This window comes from Ceratotherium simum, chromosome 40 (assembly GCF_057802395.1).
Source record: "Ceratotherium simum simum isolate JZ-2026a chromosome 40, ASM5780239v1, whole genome shotgun sequence".
In the NCBI taxonomy this organism is placed as follows: Eukaryota; Metazoa; Chordata; class Mammalia; order Perissodactyla; family Rhinocerotidae; genus Ceratotherium; species Ceratotherium simum.
Window position 1 is genome coordinate 4,792,079 of NC_141939.1, and position 22,723 is coordinate 4,814,801.

The following is a 22,723-nucleotide window of genomic DNA, read 5'->3' on the forward strand; positions in this document are numbered from 1 at the left end:
TGTGTGTAGTGATGGATTGTAATTAGTATTTGGGTGGTGAACATGATGTAATCTATGTAGAAATAGAAGTATAATGATGTACACTGGAAATTTATACAACGTTATAAACCAATGTTACCACAATAAAAAAAAAAATCCATCCATAGGATACTTATTTTTATTTTTTCCAAAGGAAACAGTTTATCAAATTTTAGAAATACAAATTTTGTATTTCTTATAGTCATGAACCGCATAACAACGTTTCAGTCAATGACAGACCACATATACGGGTGGTCCTGTAAGATTAGTACCATACAGCCTAGGTGTGTAGTAGGCTAAACCATCTAGATTTGTGTAAGTATTGTAGAGGAGGAAGAAATTCTCCTCAACCCTTCTAGGTTCTTCGAGCTGGTCTAAGAATTAAATTGACAGGAGACAGATTAACAGGAGAAGAACAAACAAAAGTTTAATAACATGTATAAACATGGGAGAAACCCAGGAAGATTGAGTAACTCACCAAAATAGGCAAAGCCCTCACCTTAAATACCACCCTCAGCTAAAGACAGAAGAAGGTGCTGGGGGTGGGGAGAGTCAGGGACTTCAAAGGGAAGAAAGGCAATTCACAGGTTGGTGAAAAGGAGCAAAGGTTTGGAAAACAAGCGTTTGGGCACACAGAAACAGAAGAACACAGAGGGGAGCCCAACCACAGGCTTTTCTGGGTTCCCCCCTGTCTATCGCCTAGTTCATGTTACGCTAAGGTTATGCTTGCTTCCTGAGACAGGTTTTTTTTAATCTGAACTCTTTTAGGGAGTTAAGGGGGAGGTAACAAGAAAAACCTTCTGAGTCTTTTGTTTCTTAAAAATAATCAGCCTAAAATAATCCTCACGTTAAAGAGACATATTTTAGGGCAGCAAATTTTGATCCCCTTCAGTACCTTCTATGACATTCGCACGACAAAAATCGCCTAACGATGCGCTTCTCAGAACACATTCCTGTTGTTAAGCAACGCGTGACTGTGGTAACACAAGTGCTTCTTCATCCACGCGTTTATAACAAGATCTAGCAGCAGATCCAATAGCCAGTATGATTGTAAAACAGTGAAGAACATATTCTTCTGAGATATACGCCACAATTTTAATGCAGTATGAAAATTTTTGGTTTCTACTAATGGCAAAAATCACAGATACTGTTAATAACACCTCTGTGGCTTGTACCTTCACTCATGATTGTTTTAAACTGTTTTGCTGAGGTACAATTTACGTACAATAAACTAGACATATTTAAAGTGCACAACTTGATAAATTCTGACATATGTTTACAGATGTGAAGTTACCACAATTAAGATATTAAATACACCCATTACTGCCAAAATGTTTCCTCAGGGCCTTTGCAATCCACCTGTCCCTCTCTGCCCCCTCCCATCCCCAGGCAACCAATGAGCTGCTTTCTGCCACTCTAGATTAGTTTGTGTTTTCCAGTATTTTACATAAATGGAATCACACAGTATGCACTCGTGTGTCTGGCTGCTTTTACTCAGTGTAACTATTTTGAGATCCACCATGTTGTTGTATGTATTAATAGTTCATTTCTTTTCAATTTTATGGATATGCCACAAATTTTGTACTGATAGACATTTGGGTTGTTTCCAGTTTTGGGTCTTTACAGATAAAGGTGCTATGAACCTTGCATCGCTAAGACTTTGTGTGGACATCTGCTTTCCTTTCTCTCGGGCAAACACCTAGGGATAGAATGGGTCACACGGTACGAGGCCTTCCTTTAAAGGTAGGTAACCCTACCACTTAAAAAGAAAGAATATATTTAATTAAATGAAAATTTGGGGTGAAGTAAGAGAATGGATGGAAAAATCTTCCATCACTTGTTTTATCACAAAAGTCCTCCACGAGTCCATAAAAAGGGACAAAGCAGGAAAAACAGCAACATTGTAGTAAAGTACTTAAAGGTTTTTGGTGCGTGTTGTTGTTAAGGTAAGGCATTTAGCAAAGACTAATGCGCTGAGACTCTCTCCAGGTATTATTTCTTGCCTTCCGATTTATTATAGTGTTTCCCTATGGTACTGATTGTATTAACAGTAACAGCACCTTAACTAGTGGGGTGACGGTAGAGTTTTTTCTGAAAAGTCAGAAAATATCACATATTATTTCATTTAATCCTCCAAGTATTAAGCAAAGAAGCATAACGATGTTTGGAAACAGAATATTAAAAGGTATACTACTGATGATAGGAAGAAGAATAAAGAAATGGGGACAGAAAAAGGCTACATTACAAAAACAAAGGAAAGATTACATTAAAACAAGGAACGTGACACATTCCTGATTTTTAGTCCAATCCTATTTATCCTAATTGTAAAAAGTTTAGGGAAAAAAAGGAAGCCAACAATATATATAGAATATAATTTATGTAAAAAAAAATTCCCACACAGAATGTTTATTTTGTGTTTCCACATATATGCTTGCAAATGCACAGAAAAAGGTCTGACATGACACACACCAAGATCATCCAAGTAGCGTCTATGAGGAAGGGTTTGGGATTGGAGCTATGCTAGCACAATAGTTAGCTACATGTGGTTATTTAAATTTAAATTAATTGAAATAAAATAAAATTAAATGTTCTTCAGACACCCTAGCCACAAATTCAAGTGCTCAATAGCCACATGTGGCTAGCGGCTACTGTACTGGACAGAGCAGATACAGAACTTTTCCATCATTGCAGAAGGCTCTAGCGGACAGCACTGGATTGGAAGGTAGGAAGTTAAAGGGGACTTCTGCTTCACATGTTTGAATTGCTAACATTTTTTTTCAGTGAGAACATACTCGTGGTTTGTGTTGTATAATGAACCAATCAGATGCGATTTCCTGCTCTACAATATTTTCTTAAATTTAAGGACAAGACTAATGACAGTCTAACATATTATAGGACTATCAGGTTAAGAGTACCTTCCAGATAAACAATCTATATTGGTTCTAAGAGGGCAACTTTGCTTTTCCATTTGCTCTCCTATATGATGGTGAAAAGTCCATTGTAGTAAATCTTCTTGAATTCAAATGTTATAACTGGAAAAAGACTAGATGAACAACAACAATAACAAAGATCAGTATTGAATTCAAAGAGATAACTGTTCTAGATGATAGCTTGATGACTCTAAAGGCTGAGGAGAAAAGGCATAGACTATAAGGCTACCTAAACAATGGTAGGTTGGCCAATATCTGCTGAGCCCTGTAACCTCTGTCCTTCCAAGCAGGAAGCAAGGTCCTCGGTCTGTGGTCTGGCAGCCACACAGAGAGAGCACCCCTGGGGTGCTCTGTAATACTGCTGCTATAGCAGCGTGTGGCAACTCATGCAGCAGGGTCTGATACAATGAAAGGATAAGTTTCTATCTCTTTGACTGAAAACAGTCAAGGAAAGAAAGGAGCAAGAATTTATGAGGTTTCTGTATAGATTTGTAATAAAAGTTAGCCAGAACAGGGAAAATATACCATTACTGAAAGCAGCAAAAGGATATAAATGACAGTGCTGATGAAGAGGAAACACTCTTCACTTGTAAAAGCAGGACACAGGAGCATTTTCGTCTTTTGTGATGAAGATATCTAGCTAAAAATAATCAAATTTGGGCAGAGTATTTTTATTAGCATCTATCCTCACCCAATGTCAGCCAAGTGTTGGGGAGAAATCTCTTTCTTGCTACTTTAGCATATAATTCTTAAGCATTTCACAATTCAGGCTCTGAATATCTCCTCTTGTTCTTCCTCATTTCACTGTTTACCAACATTTCTACCAGTGGGTTCTAGGATGACAAAGCCCATTTTGGTTGTCAAAGCTCTGCAGCTTGCCACAATTTATAGTATTTCCCCTCCACCTCTCATTTTCAAACTACTGTTAAGTCCTGCAGTGTTGGTCCTACCTGGGTGTGGATATTATGGACTACTCTGGAAAGTACCCACATCTCCTTCCAACACAGACAACACAACTAGAAGCCACAGTGGCAGCATGTGTCATATAGCTGGAAGTCACTGTGGATGGGCAGTGGAGATTTTAGGAAATATCTGAAGGAGTGACACCAGCCACTCCTACTCTGGAAGGGACACGGAACTAGAGGAGAAATTTCAAATTTCAAGACAATTAGTTCTAAAAGATTGGGTAAGATAAGGAGTTGGGTTTTTTAAATTAAAAAACGTTTGCTTTTAACCATGATTCTATATTACCCTTCCCTTGGATTTTAATTTCCAGGCTGCCATCACCAAAAAATTTATTACAAGAAACAAGTATGAACCATGTTCTTAAAAATTTATATTGGGCCAGAAGGAACTTATAGGCAAGAAAAGTAGCATCCTGGTGTAGCTGAAAACTCTTCTTAAATTAAATGAAGAGCTGCCTAAACTGTAACACGAGAGAAGCCACAGTCATTTTAAAAATGGTTCCAAAAACTCAATATCTGGACTGCTGTAATCCAAAATTCAGACTACAGCAAGCTGCATTAAAAGAATATCCCTCTTCAATACATCTATAAAACCCCATTATTGTAAACAGTCTTGAGAAGTTTAACAAACTGAGACTTCACGCTAAGCATTAATTTCCAGCCAAACGAAACTCCTTCAAAATCACCATCATAAACTCACCTGTAAAGGCTCGCTGTGAGGATTGTGTATGTTTATTATAGGTGAGAAACTGCTATTCACAGGGACTCTGGCCCCAAGAAATGGCCTTAGTCGGTATGGATTTGGAACTCCAACACCAAATACCTGTTTCAAAGGAGAAAAACATGCAATTTGAGTTACTTTCATAACTAACATTTTTATCGTTATAACTGATTGATCTAGGGAAAACTGGTGAGGCTAATTTAGATGGAAATATCTTAACAACTCCCTTTAAAAAGAACACACGTAGTTTCTATGCTTGATTTGACTATATATCTGATTTACTATATATATATATATATATATATATATATATATCTATGTGCATTTGAAGTTATTTCTATAATATACTGGAAATTAAAATAACAGCAGTCCTTCATGAGGTCATGAGATAGACAAAAGAAGAAAATAAGGACTCAAAAGATTTCCCTACTCTAACCACCAGAAGATGGATCTAGGGCCTAGACAATCTCTCAAATACCAAGCCCAGCCCCAGGTCATTCCCACATGGGAAGGCCCTGGGTTCACTAAACAGCGTGAGTCACTGACTGAACAAGTGTATGTTAAATGAGTGTCATCTATATAGCACTTCAAAGTTATTCATCTATAAGGCATTCAGAAGTTTACTGACTGCCTACTAAATAACCATTAAAGACTTATTCACCATAAATAAGCCAAAGTTCCTGACTAAATGGAATGTTTACTCCGACACTAATTTTTAAAATATATGAAATGTTCTGGGCACTGCAGAAGAAATGTTCAAAAACAAAAGCATAAAAAATGTCAAGTAAGACATTAACTAAGTAAGGACTTAACAATTGAGTTCCATGGGAAGTATAGCACAGTGGTTAAGAGGACGGTTTTTGTAGCTACAAAGACATGGGTTCGAAACCCTGCTCAACAACCTACTAGTAGTATAATTTGGGCGAATTATTTAACTTTTCTAAACTTCACCTTCCTTATTTAAAAAAATGAGAATAACAGTATCTGCAGTGCAGGCAGAAGTACATGTAAAGTATGTAGTATACAGTGTCATATAAGCAATTATTCTTAATAATTTTGATAACTTCAGATAAAAATCTTAATTCACAAAATATTAACTATTTTTAATAATCTAAACAGTGATTATACATAAAAAATGTTTATCAAAAAGTATGTTTTAATCTTGAAACTATTATCAAGTATGCTTCACAAGTGTGCAAAATGTAAAAATTAGAAAAATTTTGAGTCAGTGTGAAAATATTTTTTACTATTCTTTTGCCAACCAATCTTACATTAACACTTAGCTGTAGCTTTAAGATCGTTTGCCCACAGTCTGATTTGAATAGCAATATTCACACACAGAGCAGTAAATATAAATGCTCTAAGAGTAAACTCCACATTTTCTATTATTCCTGAGGTTTTGAAGACAGTTCTTAAAAGGCTATCATATGATAGGTCAGAGATGATGACTATATTTATTAAATTAAGCAAAAGTTTTAATTCTGTTTCTTACCTGGTAAGTAAATACCCCATGATTAGATGTGTTAATAAATAAAGTATTTTCTACATTTCCCACTACTCTTGCAAGAAAAACTACATCAAATGATGTATTTCCTCCTGGAAGAATTTTCTGAAAAAGAACAGCAATAAATAAAGTTAAATCAGTAACCAAAAAATGAGATCATGCTGACCACAACTAGACAGCTAAAGTTCTCTAAAACAAATGTCTTAGAATCATTTCCATAAACTAGGTTTTTCCCTATAAAGGTTTAAGCTTTAACTTAGCCAAACTATTTTGCAGTAGAAAATAAAAAAAAAATATGTGCTCACACTGGATGTCTACAGTCACACATCTTTGTCAATTACCGGTCTAAAACCCTATACAACAGATGGTTCCTTGAATTCTGTTCATTCAACAATCACTAGGCTGGAATGAAGAGCCTAATTATAGGCTGTTCCATCATCACACAGTCAAGAAGGAGTTGAGCTGAACCTGAGCTTCTTATACAGATGCACTACTCTACTACTAAGCAACAACCCATACTATTCCACAGAAGAAATAAGCCCAGGCCTCAACCCCTTGACCTCTGTCAGCCATTCACACAAGAGTGCCAGCAACTTAAGAAAGAAGGCAGGGGTGACAGTATGTGCAGGAACTCACTCCTGTTATTTTGTGCAGATTGAGAAAGTCTTTGTAGTTAACGAAATAAAATTTTATCACAACAAAACAATAGGGCTGCTCCATGAGGTTCAAGAGACTGCGAGTGCAGTTTTGTCTGCAATAAAGCCTTAAAATGCATTTTAATACGTAAAGTTATCAACCTCTCTCATTCTGCCTGTATGGCTAGAACTCTAAAATGCTTTCCAAATTATAGCTTAAAATACATGGCATTGAAATTTCTGGCTTCACTTTAGGAATAGAAAGCTGAAAAGAGCATTCTTCCTTCATTATCAATAGCAAAAAGAATAATCTACAAAATCATAACTTTTCTTGAACCTATCACAGAGTTTGTGTATCAACTAGCCCCCAATTTAAGGACAGACAAGTACCTCAAGGAGTGATAGAATGTGAGTACTGGCTCACCCATGGCAGAGAACGGCAAGTTGAAGCTACCAAACAAGAGGTTTGTAAAATGAATTCAGCTAAAATTTTTACATGCTCCTAAAAGCTAAGTGTGGGCTAAAATGAGAGTACAGCACCCCTGGAAGAGTAGACACTAGATGGAGGTCACACCTGAGCCAAAATAAATAATAAGATATCTGGTAAATCTCTAAATAGTTTGAAATTAAACAACCCACTTCTAAATAACTATTGGTCAAAGAAATAGTCACAAGGGAAATCATAAGATATTTTGAATCAATTGGAAATTAAAACACAACATATCAAAATTTGTTGGCTGCAGCTAAAGCAATGCTTGGAGGGGAATTTACAGTATTATATGCTTATTTTGAGAAGAAATGTGTCAACCAATAATCTATGTTTCTACCTTGAGAAACAAGAACGACAGTAAATTAAACCTAATATATACAAAAAGAAGAAAATAATACACAGGAGCAGAAATGAATGAAACAGAAAACAGAAAAATAGTGAAAAATCAATAAAACCAAAAGCTAAAACTTTAAGAAGGCCATAAAACTGATAAAACCCTGGAGAGAATGACCAAGAATAAAAAGAAAGACAAAAAGGGGCCGGCCTGGTGGCGCAGCGGTTAAGTGCACACGCACCACTGTGGCGGCCCGGGGTTCAGATCCTGGGCGTGCACCGCCGCACCGCTTGGCAAGCCATGCTGTGGCGGCATCCCATATAAAGTGGAGGAAGATGGGTACGGATGTTAGACCAGGACCAGTCTTCCTCAGCAAAAAGAGAAGCATTGGCGTCAGATGTTAGCTCAGGGCTAATCTTCCTCATAAAAAAAAAAAAAGACAGACAAAAATATAAGAGACTGAAACGTGGACAGCATTTATACCCTTTACACATAAAAAGGATGATAAAGGAACATTACAAACAATTCCATGCCCATAATTTAATAACTAGAAGAAATGGACACAGTCTTTGAAAAACACAATCTGCCAAAGCTCCCTCAAAACAAAACAGATAACCAGAACAGTCCTATATTCATTCGAGAAATTTAATTTGTAGTTAAAAACTGCCCACAAAGAAAAGCCCAAGCCCAGATGCTTTCACTAATAGAATTCTCTACCAACCGTTTAAGAAAAAATTAATATCTATCTTACATAAACTTTCCAGCATACAGAAAAGAAGAGAACATTCCCCATCTCATTTTATGAGTCCAGCATTACCTCGATACCAAGACCAGACAAAGACTTGACAAGAAAAGAACACTACAAGGCTACACCCCTCATGAACGTAGACATACAATCATCTACAAAGTACTGGCAAACTGAGTCCAGCCAATACATAAAGAAGGACAATACATCACGACCATGTGATTTTTACCTTGGCAATGAGATTCTAGTTCAACATTCAAAAATCAAATCAGAGTAATTAATATTACCAGCTTTAACTAAAGAAGAAAAACCATATGGTCATTTCAATGGGTGCATAAAACAATTTGACAAAATTTAATATCCACTCATGGTTTAAAATCTCAGTGAACTAAGTTAAGGAGAGAGAACTTCTTCAACTTGATAAAGAGCATCTACAAAAAACCTAGAGCTACCATATATTATGGTGAATGATTGAATGCTTTCCCCCCAAATTTGGAACAAGGCATGGATGTCCACTCTCATGAAAGCTACTCAACATTGTAGTGAAGTACTAGCCAGTGCAATCAGGCAAGAAAAAGAAAGAAAAGGCATACACATTAATTTCCTGGTTTTGATAACTGTACTATGATTATTTAAGATGTCAGCATTAGGAGAAATGGGGTGAGGGATACACGGAGACTATCTGTACTTATGTTTCTATACATTTAAGATTAATTCAAAATAACATTACAAAAAATCTCAGCAAGAGTTTTAAAAAAGAAATTGACAAGCTGATTCTAAAACTTAAATGGCAAGACAAGGAAATAAGAAGAGCAGAACAATTTTGAAAAAGAAAAACAAAACTGGAGGACTCACAATATCTGATTCTAGGAATTACTAAAAAGCTACAGTAATCAAGACAGTGTGGTATTGGTGAAAGGGCAGACATATCAGAGTCAGTATATCTACTAGATATATATTAGAACATAGTGGAGAGTCCAAAAAACATACCCACACATACAAGGTCAATTAACTTTTGACAAAAATGCAGAAGGATTTCAGTGAGAAAGGATAGTCTTTTCAATCAATAGTGCAGGGACAACTGTATATCCATGTGCAAAACAAAACAAAATAACTCTTGATCCATATCTCACACCATAAACAAACATTAACTCAAAACAGATCACAAACCTAAATGTAAAATCTAAAACCATTAAGCTTCTGAAAGAAAAACTGGAGAAAATCTTTGTGACTTTGGTTTAGGCAAAGAGTTCTTAGCTACGACTCCAAAAGCATGACCCATAAAAGAAAAATTTGATAAACTAGACTTCATGGAAATTAAAAACTTCTGTTCTTTGAAAGATTCTATAAAAAGAATAAAAAGGCATGCTGCAGATTGGGAGAAAAGGTTTGCAAATCACATTTGTGATAAACGACTTGTATTCAGAATATATAAAGAACTCTCAAAAACTCAGGTAAGAAGAAAACAAACACAATTAAAAAACAGGCAAAAGACTTGAGCAGACATTTTACCAAAGAAAATACATGGATGGCAATAAGCAAATGAAAAGATGCTCAAAATCGTTGGTCACTGAGGAATGTAAATTAAAATAAAAATGAACTAACACTATATTCCTATTTGAGTGACTAAAATTAAAAACAAAACAAACAAACAAACAAACTGAAACCTAACAATACTGAGTGCCAAGAAGGACGCTGAACAACTGGAACTCTCCTACATTTCTGGTGTGAATGCAAAATGGTATGGTCACTATGAAAAACTGTTAAATATATACTTAGCATAAGACCCAGCAATTCCACTCCTAAGTATTTATGTAAGCGAAATGAAAATTTATGTTCACATAAAAATCTATACGTAAATGTTTATAGTGATTTTATTTATAATAACTCCAAACTGGAAACAACCCAAATGTCTTTAACTGGTGAATGGATAAACAAAATGTAATCCTCTCATCCAATGAACTCAGTAATAAAGTGGTACAAACAACTGATACGTCCAACGACATGGATCAATGTGAAATGCATTGTGCTAAACGAAGGAAGCCAGACTCAGAAAGTTACACACTGCATTGTTCCATTTATGTAACCTTCTAGAACAGGCTACACTCAGAGGCTTGAGTTGACTGAATTGATTACATGACGTTATGAGTTTGTCAAAACTCAGAACTATAAACTAAAATGGGTGAATTTTACTGAAAGTATACTATAATAAAAAAAAAATCTATATATATTTGCAGATTCGCTCAAAACAGTATTTTAGCCTGGATCTTTTCTCACAAGTGTCTCAGTCTGCATGTTCCCTGGAGCAAGGACCAGTAATTGAATGTTTAGATTTAATTCTTGGTAGGCAAAACAACCCTCAAATCCACTTTAATTAAGATAAAATCTCTAAACAAAGTGGACAATATCATTGAGTTCAGGCAGTCCATCCACACTTCTCACTGTCGTGAATTTCACTCCACAGAGTCATATCGCTGGCCATCCATTTATCACCTTTATTACTCCCCTGATAGCTTAAAGATCCAGTCCTGACACCTAGGGACAGAGAAGAACCTCAAGGCTATCTGAGAAAAGAATACCATTTTCCCATCTAAGATGCCAGTGCTTATAATACAGATGTTTAATTTCTGTACCACACACAGAAAAAAAGGGAAAAAAACCCACCAAAAAATGTAGAGCTAATCGGAAATTTCCACAAAAAGCAAAGCGTGAGGATAACAAAAACCTCACAGAAAGGGGCAGTAAAGAAACTTGGATAGCTCATTCTGGGCACTGCATTGAGGGAGGAAAACTAATTTACTCTTAGAATTTGAATCAGAATTCAGCACTCATGCAGGTGTATAATCTGATTACAGACTGGTGCCCAAAAATTCCTCAAGCAGAATATGTACTGTTTAGTTGGTGGTGCTGAGACCACTGGTGCCGGCCATTCTCTGTGGAAAAACTCAACTTCAGTGCAGGCTCACAGCGATTATAAGATGGCCCTGACTGTCAGACGCGCCCCAGTTTCAGAGATATAAAAATGATTTAAAAAAAACTGTTTCAGACTCAATGAGTATGGTATTCCTGTCTGATAATAGTTTTAGTGTCAATGGAGATATTCGTAAGGCCTGTGTTTATTACAGAGAAATTTATCCAGCCAGAGAAAAAACTGGTTTCCTTTAAAATTTTTATGGGACCTTATTTTATTTAAAAAAATGTATATATTTAAATAATAGCTTTTTAAAGCCCATCTAAATTCCAAAAAGTTTGGGAAATTATCATGGGATGCTTAATTCTTGGTATAACCTTCTGCTACTACCAGAACTGGACACCTAGTCTTGGGTAAGTAGCTGATGCACAGGAGACCTGAGTTTCTAATCTGCCAATAAGTAAATGGGATTTTGGCAAGTCATTCAACTTCTGTAGTTCTTAATTTCTCCTGATTTCACAATGAGCCATATTAGATGATCTCTAAGATCTTCATTATTGAAGAAACCAAAAGCATGACCAATCTCACTGCTTAATACCTGGAAGATCAGGCTTTGCTTCGTGATATCGTTTATATCCTGGGGGGAAAGAAGGGGACCTAGACATGAGAATACAAGTTCTCTTTGATAGTTCCCAATATCTAATCAAGACTTGACTCTACTATTATTTTAATACTTTAAGAAGATGCTGAGAGAGACAGATAGAACAAATATTTCTCTTTTTTTATAACAGGGAAAATCTAGTTCTAAGTGACACTTAAGGGCATAACAAAAATGATGATGAAACGGAACAGCAAACTCAGGCTAAGGAATGTAATCTTCCCAGAAGAATTCATTAGATTTGCTACAATTCAGTCTTTTGTTCCCTTTGCTACACACTTTCTACAGTGAATGAATTTAGTGTGATTAAAAAAAAATTAGAGCCAGCTCTGACGGCCTAGTGATTAAAGTTCCGCATGCTCCACTTCAGCGGCCTGGGTTTGGTTCCCGGGCACTGACCCACAACATGCATCTGTTAGTAGCCATGCTGTGGCGGTGGCTCACACAGAAGAACTAGAAGGACCTACAAGTAGAATATACAACTATGTACTGGGGCTTAGGGGAGGAAAAAAAAAAGAAAAGAAGATTGGCAACAGATGTTAGCTCACAGAGAATCTTTCCGAGCAATAAAAAAAGAAAAATTAGAAATCAGTAGAGAAAGTAATGAAGACACAAGGTGTGCTAGCTTTAGTCTAACATTCTCTGCAGCTAAGCAGCTCATCTTTGTACACAGCTCAGTCCCTGGCCTTTTGCTCCCTTGGTGAGCTCATCCAGGTCCACGGTTTCCTATCTTCACCAGTGACGCCTACACTTCTATTTCAAGTCCAGTCCTCTCTCTCACACACCAAACTCAAATACCAACTGCCGACTTGGCACCTCCCCCCGGATGTCTAGCAGACGTCTCAAATCTAACATGTCCACAACTAAACTATGGAGTCAATCTTGACTCTTCTCTTTCTCTCAATTCCACATCAGGAAATCCTGTTGGCTGTATCTTCAAGATATATCCCAAATCCAACAGCCTTCCTCACTTCTTCTCTCCTCTGGGCAGAGTAGTTATCTCCTTGTCCTGGAGTACTGCAACAGCCAGTGTAGCTGCTGTCCCTCATTCTCCCCTTGCCCTTCTTCAGTCTATTTTTTGATAAACAGTGATCCTTATAAAAAAAATAAGCTATCATTTCATTCCTCTGCTCAAAACCCTGTGATGGCTTCCCATTTCAATCAGGATAAAAGCCAAAGCCCTCATCACAGTTTTTAAGACCCTTCCCACTCTGTCCCCTCCCAGCCACGTCCACTTCTCCGTTTACCCGTGCTCATTCTGGTCTAGCCACACTGTCCTCTCTGCACACCAGGCATGCTTTCACACTGGAGCCTTTGTACTGCCTGTACCCTCTGTCTGGAATGTTCTTCCATATATTCTACTTCCCTCCATATACTCCTCTTTCTTACCTCCTTCAAGTCTGTTCAAATGTCACCTCCTGAATGAAGCCTACCCTGACCATCCTATTTAAAAATTGGAGGAGTGATGTCAGCATCATGGCAGTGTAAGACATTTTTCCTTTTTTGTCCCCCTTTTGAAACAATGATTAGAAATCCACCCACGAACAGAAGTGTCTTCGTGGAAGTTGTGGGATCCAGCACCATATGCCAGGGGACCTGGGAGTTGTCTCACCCAGTAATAGGCGGATAGACTTTGATACAGGCTGCGGAACCAGTGAACCTGCCCCAACCCCTCTTGCCGCAGTTGGGACAAAACTGGGAGAGTGCTGACTTGGGCAGATATCCACGGATGACAGAGATTTTGCAGATGTCCAGCCTTGCTGAGGAGAGATTCCATCATGCCATTAGAGGAAAAAAATACATGAGTTTGGTCTCAGTGGAGACCACAAGAGGAATTTTCCCAGCATCATCCCTCTTCCCCCCTGCCTGGCCAAGGAAACACTGCACAGGACTGAATTATCCAACAGCAGCGACCTCTCCCGCCTGGGAAAAGGAAAGCAGTGAGTGAGTACCTCGCTACCCTAGATGTGCAGCATGTGGCTAGGGAAACCCACTTCTCTCCAGCAGCACCCAGAGTACTGGGGCAGGACCTCCTCAACTGGGGAGGGAAGAGGCTGATAAGAATATCAGAGGGCATTAAAGGTACACAGTTCCTGCTGACTGTGCTTAGGACTTCAGCAGGAAGTCTGCTCATGAGTGTCTGGGAGTACCTCACCTGAGGATCTCCCCACCAGGTCTATGGGCACCCCTCAAGCCCCGAGCGCTAAGCCCACCCCTCCCCTCACTCTGCAGCTGGCTCCTTGTGCGCACTACCAAGTGAAGTGGTGAGAGTAAGTCTGGTAAATGGACTGCTACTAGAAAAACAGAACAGGGTCTGTGGGCAAAGGAGAAACTACAAACCTGAGCTATAGTACTACCTTCCAGAAAAACCAAAAGGTGAAGAAAACCTCAGATATAAGAGTACCAACAAACAATATACTCCATCTGAAGGCAACTAGAAAAGATTTAAGGAGGTGTCTGCTACTTCAAATGCAAAAGCAGCAACGCAAAACTACAAGAAATGTGAAAAATCAAGAAAATGTGCCATCACCAAAAGAACAATAATTTTCCAACAACTGAGCTCAAAAGCACAGAATCTTGCAATCTAGCTGATAAGGGATTCAAAATAGCTATTTTGAAGAAACGCAATAAGCTACAAGAAAACTCAGAAAGACAAGTCAATGAAATTAGAAAAAAAATACACGAACAAAATGAAATATTTACCAAAAAGAAGAAATCACAAAAAAGAACCAAACAGAAATTCTGGAGCCGAATATTTCAATGAATAAAATGAAAAAAAAAAAAAAAAGCAACAGAAAGCATATGCATCAGAGGAGAGCAAATGGAAGACAGAATAAGTGAGCTAGAGGACAGGAATTATGAAATACCCCAATTAGAGCAGAACAAAGAAAAAAGAATAAAGAGAATGAAGAAAGCCTACATGATCTATGAGATTCCATCAAAGAAAGAATATTAGAATAATTGGAGTTCTAGAGGAGAAGCGAGGGAGAAGGAGGCAGAAAGTTTATTTAAAGAAATAATAGCTGAGAACTTTCCAAACCTGGAGAAAGACTGGGACATCCAAGTTCATAAAGCTAACAGACCTGTCATCTCAATGCAAAAAGACTTTCACCAAGACATATTATAATGACTGTCAAAAATCAAAGATAAAAGAATCCTAAAAGCAGCGAGGGAAAAAAAAGACTGTAACCTACAAAGGAACCCCATTAGGCTACTGGCGATTTCTCAGCAGCAGAAACCCTGTAGATCTAGAGAGAGTAGAATGACATATTCAAAGTGTTGGGGGAAAAAATTACCAGCCAGGAATACTCCATCTGGCAAAGCTATCCTTCAGATAAGAAGGAGAAATGGACTTTCCCAGACAGACAAAAGCTGAAGGAGTTCATCACCACTAGATCTGCCTTGCAAGAAATGCTAAAAGGAGTTCTTCAAGCTGAAATGAAAAGATGCTAAACAATGACATGAAAACATACGAAAGCATACAACACACTGGTAAAGGTAAATATACAGACATAGAAAATTCTAATTCTGTAATAGCATGGTGTGTTAACCACTTAACTATAGTATTAAAGGAGAAGAGTATTAAAAATAATTACAGCTACTATAATTTGTTACTGAATACACAACGTAAAAAAGAGGTAAGTAAGGACATCAAACATATAAAAGGCGGGGGGAGCAAAAGGTGAAGCTTCTGCAGGCAATTGAAGTTAAGCTGCTATCAGCTTAAAACGGACTATTTCATCTATGAGATGCTGTATGTAAACCACACGGTAGCAAAAAACAAAAATCTATACACTATTGTGTTATACATACTGTTGCTATCCACTAACAACAAGACATCTGAAAAGGAATAAAGAAAACTATACCATTCATAATAGCATCAAAAAAAAAATACTTAGGAATAAATTTAACCAAGACCTGTATAACGAAAACTACAAAACCTTGATGAAAGAAATTGAAGAAGACACAAACAAATGCAAAGAAATCCCATGTTCAGAGATCAGAAGAATTACTATTGTTAAAACATCCACACTACCCAGAGCCACCTACAGATTCAACACAATCCCTACCAATATACCAATGGCATTTTTTCACAGAACTAGATAAAACAACTCTAAAATTTGTATGGAATCACAAAAGACCCTGAATAGCCAAAGTAATCATGAGAAAGAAGAACAAAGCCAGAGGTATCACTCTTCCTGCTTTCAAACTATACTACAAAGCTATAGTAATTAAAACAATATGGTACTGACATAAAAATAGACATATAGGGGCCAGCCTGGTGGTGTAGCGAAGTGTGCGCGTTCCGCTTTGGCAGCCCAGGGTTCGCAGGTTCAGATCCCAGGCGCACACCAACGTACCGCCTGTCAAGCCATGCTGTGGCAGCGTCCCATATAAAATAGAGAAGATGGGCACGGATGTTAGCCCAGGGCCAATCTTCTTCAGCAAAAAGAGGAAGATTGGCAACAGATGTTAGCTCAGGGCTAATCTTCCTCACACACACACACAAAAAATAGACATATAGACCAATAAGAGAATAAGGAGCCCAGAAATAAACCCCTGCATATGTGGTCGAACAATATTTGACACGGGAGCCAAGAACACTCAATGCAGAAAGGTAGTCTCTTCGACAAACGGTGTTAGGAAAAGTGGATAATCACATTCAGAAAAATGAAATTGGACCCGTATCTTACACCATTCACAAAAATGAACTTGAAATGGATTAAAGACATAAACAGAAGACCTATATCATAAAACTCCTCAAAGAAAACACAGATAAGAAGCTCTCTGACATTGGTCTGGGCAATGATTTTTTGGATATCACACCAAAAGCACAAGCAACAAAAGCGAAAATCAACAAGTGGGACCACATCAAACCAAAAGCTTCTGCATAACAAAAGAAACAACACAATGAAAAGGCAACCCACGGAATGGGAGAAAATATTTGCAAATTGTATACTGGATAAGGGGTTAATATCTAAAATATATAAAGAACTCATGTAACTCAATAACAACAAAACCAAACAATCTGATTAAAAAATAGGCAGAGGAACTAAATAGACATTTTTCCAAAGAAGACATCCAAATGTACAACAACTATATGAAAAGATACTCAACAATTCTAATCACCAGGGAAATGCAAATCAAAACCACAATGAGATCACCTCACACCTGTTAGAATGGCTATCTATCATTAAGAAGAGAAGAGATAAGTGTTGATGAGGATATGGAGATAAGGGAATCCTGTACAATGTTGGTGAGAATGTAAACTGGTTCAGCCACTATGGAAAACAGTATAGAGATTCCTTATAAAACTAAAAATAGAACTACATATGATCCAGCAATCCCACTTCTCGGTATATATCCAAAGGAAATGAAAACAGGATATCAAAAAGCTATCTGCACTCCCATCTTTATTGCAGCATTATTCACAATAGCCAAGATATGGAAACAACCTGATATGGAAACAACCTAAGTGTCTGTCAACGGATGAATGAATAAAGAAAATGTGAGATACACACAAACACACACACACACACACACACACACAATGGAATATTATTCAGCCATGAGACAAAAGAAAATCCTGTCATTTGCAACAACATGGATGGACCCTGAGGGCACTATGCTGAGAGAAGTCAGACAGAGAAAGACAAAAACTTTATGATATCACTTATCTGTGGAATCTAAAAAAGCTGAACTTGTAAAAAGAGAGAGCAGAATGGTGGTTACCATGGACGGAGGGTGGGGGAATTGGGGATAGGTTGTTGAAGGGTATAAACGTGTAACTAGTAGATGAGTAAGTTCTGGAGATCTAATGCACAGCATAGTGACCTTAATACTGTATTATAAACTTCAAAGTTCCTAAGAGACTAGATCTTAACTGTTCTCACCACAAAAAAGAAATGATAATTATGTGACATGATAGAGGTGTTAGCTAACCCTACAGGGGTAATCATATTGCAATAGATAAATGTTTCAAATCAACACGTTGTACACCTTAAACTTACACAATGTTATATTGTCAATTGTACACCTTAAACTTACACAATAGTATATGTCAGTTATATCACCAAAAAAAAAAGAGAAAAATTGGACCACACCTCCCACCGCACTCTATCCTACTCTTCTTTTTCTCAGCTCCTATCATCATCTAATATTTTATAACATTTATTTAATTATTACTCTTGCTTCCCTTCTGCTGCCGATGTCACCCAAACCCCCCAGAGGTAAGTAGTATAAGTGAAGAAGATCTGTTGTTCACTGGTAAATCCAAAGTGCCTGACACATAGCAGTTACTCAATAAATATTTGTTAAATTAATTAATTTCTTATTTCCACACAGGTGGAAAAAATTAAATTTTTAATTTAAATTTTCTTATATGTTTTAAATTGCAAAAGTAACAAGTGCTTACTTTACTTAGTGATACAGTGTAAAGATGTATGAAGAAAAAGTTTATACCACCAACCCTCCTCCATTCTCATCCTTTTCAACTTACCCAGTTAACCAGGTATATCTATCTGTACTTTACTTTTGGCTTTTATTAATATAACCAAATATATACAGATTTTCTACTTTTTATAAAAATGGCATCATATTCTACTCTACAATGTGCTTTTCTTACATATTAACATACATCATAACATATTATTCCATACCAACAGATACAGATCTAATTCATTCTTTTTATTATCTGCACAATAATATTCCATACTACTGCTATTATCACATTTTGTTCAATTCCCAATAACATGTATGGATATCACAGTTTAACCTGAAAGAGAATAAATAATGTCCAGGCTTCTACATCTAAATAAAAATAACCATAAATATTCATTAATGACCTTCAACCCATCAGAAGAGATTATCTATTATATTAAGCATATTAAAATAAATGGGCTAAAACATTTTAATTTTAATCACAGATTGCAACAATGTTTATCCTAGTTAATCTTCAGTTTATTTGTAAATTTAATCAACAAAAAAAGGTTCTAGACAATCAAGGAAAAAATAATTTTTGTTGGCTTACCAACGTCTGTAAGACACCCCATTTCCACAATTCTTATGGTAATCAAAATTTGACGATTATAGAGTATTAAAAAAAAATCTGTATTCTTTGACACAAAGTATATATTACATATTTTATGGTCAATATACAATATAGCCATGAAAGATGAATAGGCCTAAATTGCAGTCTTAATATTAAGTAGTTTTAAATTATAATTAGTAAGACAATTATATTAGATAATTATAAACACAGATAATTATTAGACGTTATATACAGAAAAATAAATTGTCACACAACCACATTCCTTATTACTCTTATTTTTCTTGATTTCCAGGTGGTCTTAAAACCAAAACCTTAGTGAGGAGGATTATTTGTGTGTGCGTGTTAAAATATGGTTATGTAAAACTTGGCCTTTTAAACAATAATTATTTTTTTCTGTATTCTTACTGGTTAGCCAATGTAGAGATGATATTGGTTAATGATCAAAAACTTAAGTGAGTTACAGAAAATGTTTTATTTTCAAAGAAATAAGATCTGACCAGGAATTCTGAAGGTGGCAAAGGCAATTAGAGTTAGAATAAAAATACAGAAAGGTTTTGCTCTTCTGGACATGAGAAACTCTTCTCATTTTTTCCCAAAGGCTCTTATCATAGGCATAAAATTTAAGTGGAGGGGAAATAAGGTTATTTCTTCCCCCAAGACTTCATTTCACCTCTCCTTTCCCCTTCTTGAGCTTACCTTACTGTAGGAAAAAAAGATGGAAAGCAACAAGAAGAAGAAAAAAAAAGTAAGAGAAGATAGCACAGATTTCAGATATTTTCTTTGAAGCTAAACCTAGATTTCCTAAATGTAGATTTTGATAGGTATAGATTATTTTTATTGTTTAATTCCATCTCCTGACAATGGAAAATACATATTGGTTTTTTACTCGTTCTTTGACTACACACACATTTAGTTTATCTTTTGAAGAACTTTCTGAAAACTATTCTCTTTGCATAAGGTTCATGTGTAGACATAAATCCCTGGGAGAGTTAAAAAATGTCAAATTTTGTTTGGTCCACACTATATGTATTACTAAAACTGAATTTATTTTCAACATGTAAAAATTGGGAGAAATCATGTAAAAATTTCTATTTCTGGGCCGGCCCTGTGGCATAGTGGTTAAGTGCTCGTGCTCCGCTGCTGGCGGCCTAGGTTCAGATCCCAGGTACGCACTGACGCACCGCTTGTCAGGCCATGCTATGGCGTGTCCCATATAAAGTGGAGGAAGATGGGCACAGATGTTAGCCCAGGGCCAGTCTCCCTCAGCAAAAAGAGGAGGATTGGCAGATGTTAGCTCAGGGCTGATCTTCTTCACACACACACAAAAATTTCTATTTCTGACTCGGGAAATCAGAAGAACTGGGCATGGGCTAACACTCCCACATGGCAACCACTGGCTGGAGCCGACAGGAGCTGATTCTTTCCAGTTCACCCCTTTTTCCATTTGGCATGCTTCCCTCATTTACATTGTCCACCTAGCCCCTTTAAGAATCTGTGTTTATAACTCTTGGTCTAGTCTCCGTATTGTGATGATAAAATGAAAAAAGTGAAAACCCGGGCCTTTAACAAGGGTGAAGCTTGGATGTTTAGAAACAACAAAACATTGCTTGAATGAGCAAAGAAAGGTAACGTGTTAAAAATGAAACCTGTAGTGCAGTTGTGAACTATTTTCACAATGTTTTCATTTTCACTTCACTATTTTGCCCTTTAACCCAACATATCTCTGCACATTGGCAATGTCTGAAAGCTGGGTGGTTCCTTCTACACATAAATGCATCTCTATATATAGGCTGTAACATATATGCTGCACACTGGAGCTTAATGCGATACAAATCACTGGGTAGGCCCAGAGAACACCTAGACTCTCACCTTAGCTCTTGTCACTAATCGCTAATGACCAGGGGCAAACTCCTCTGGGGTTCAGCTCTTAATTTGTATGGGGTTCAGCTCTTAATTTGTATAATGAGGGTATTTGGACCAGATGAATGAATACACAGGAATCTCTTCCAGCATCGGGATTCTATTATTTGAGAACATCTGCACATTTATAAAAATTGTGAAAATTTCTTTTAGGTAATGATATAAAAAATAACTTGAGAGAACTATCACTTAAAGATATATTTTATGTAATTATAAAAATCGTGAAAACATTTTAGGTAACAACAAAGAATAACTCAAGGGCAACTTATTTTAAGAAATATTTTAGGGGCTGGCCTGGTGGCACAACGGGTAAGTGTGTGTGCTATACTTGCGCGGCTCAGGGTTCGCAAGTTTGGATCCCGGGCATGCACTGACACACGGCTTGTCAAGCCATGCTGTGGCAGCATCCCATATAAAGTAGAGGAAGATGGGCATGGATGTTAGCCCAGGGCCAGTCTTCCTCAGCAAAAAAAAAAAAAAAAAAAAAGAGGAGGATTGGCATCGGATGTTAGCTCAGGGCTGATCTTCCTCACCAAAAAAAAAAAAAAAGAAAAATATTTTAGAAAAGGGATTTTTTCATGAGTATCACAAAAAAATTAAAATTTTTATCAAAAGTAATATGCTAACTTATCAATTCCTCATTTATAAAATACTTATAAATTAAAAAAAGCCAAAATTACATGTCTTTTTCTTTACTCTAGAAGTTGCCAGCTAATGAGAACATATAATGAAGCAGGGTTTTAGAAAGGAGGAAAGTAAAAATCTAAATAATTGATAAATCTTATATACTTAAAAAAGCTCTTTATTTCGTCATGTCTTCAAGAGTCAGTCAAAACCCTGGGAAGATGAAATTAGGTTCTATTCATTTACTTCCCTCTGATATTTGCTATTTAGCTAATTATTTTGGAAGCCTATATATAAAAGCCGACATATAAAGCTTAATGTAGTTTCTCAAATTCAAAATTTATTAAGAGCCAATTTTTTTGTCAGATAAAACTTTTTTTAATAACAAGTTTGCATACTATCCACAAAAATGATAAGTAAAATTTTAGAGGATACTTGTGGTAGGTAGAACCCTAAAACAGCCCTCCAAATTTCCTGCCTTAATCTCTGAGACTGTGACTATGAGAAGATACCACACCTGTGATCATTTACATTACATGATAAAAAGGATCTTGCAGATTTAATTGAGGGTATGAGTTAGCTAACTCGGAGTTGATCAAAAAGCAGACTATCCAGGTGGTCCTGACCCAATGACGTGATTAAAGCAGAATTTTCTCCACTGGTGGCAGAAGAGGAAGCCCAAGAGATCTGAAGTATGAGGGAGATATGATGCACCGCTGCTGGCTTGAAGATGGTGACAAGGAATGTGGGTGCCTTAAGGAACTGAGAGAGGTCCCCGGCCGACAACCAGCAATAAAATGGGGGCCTCAGTTCTAGAACCACAAGTGACTGAACCCTACCAACAACTTGAATGAATTTGGAAGTGGATTTCCCGAGTCTCCAGTTAAGGATTCAGGCCAGCCGACATCTTAATTACAGCCTTATGATATCCTGAGCGAAGAACTCACTGGACTTATGACTTACAGAACTATGTGCTAATAAGTGGGTGTTGTTTTAAGTTATCACGTGTGTGGCAATTTATTATGCAGCAATAGAAAACTAACACAATGCTGAGAAATTACTCATTATTAGGAAGGAAAAGAAAAATCAATTGAATATATGAATGCTACATTTTTCAGAGTGTTTAAGGTTCAAAGTTGATTTGTTAAGCTGTTTCATGCTGAGAAAAACAATACGTGTTTAAGAGTAGACGTGGTAATTCTTAGGAAATGGGGCAA

General features: G+C 36.9%; 1 protein-coding gene across 2 annotated transcripts in view; it reads right to left on the reverse strand.

The window, feature by feature from the left end:
• Positions 1-22,723, reverse strand: part of TMEM131 (transmembrane protein 131) — a 217,628-nt gene that overhangs the window by 75,446 nt on the left and 119,459 nt on the right. For both annotated transcript variants that reach the window (XM_087426181.1, XM_087426180.1), the window contains exons 6-7: positions 6,127-6,243; positions 4,614-4,736 (exon numbers count right to left, since the gene is read on the reverse strand). In XM_087426181.1, the coding sequence (XP_087282307.1) occupies positions 4,614-4,736; positions 6,127-6,243 (240 nt within the window). The remainder of the gene's footprint in view (positions 1-4,613; positions 4,737-6,126; positions 6,244-22,723) is intronic.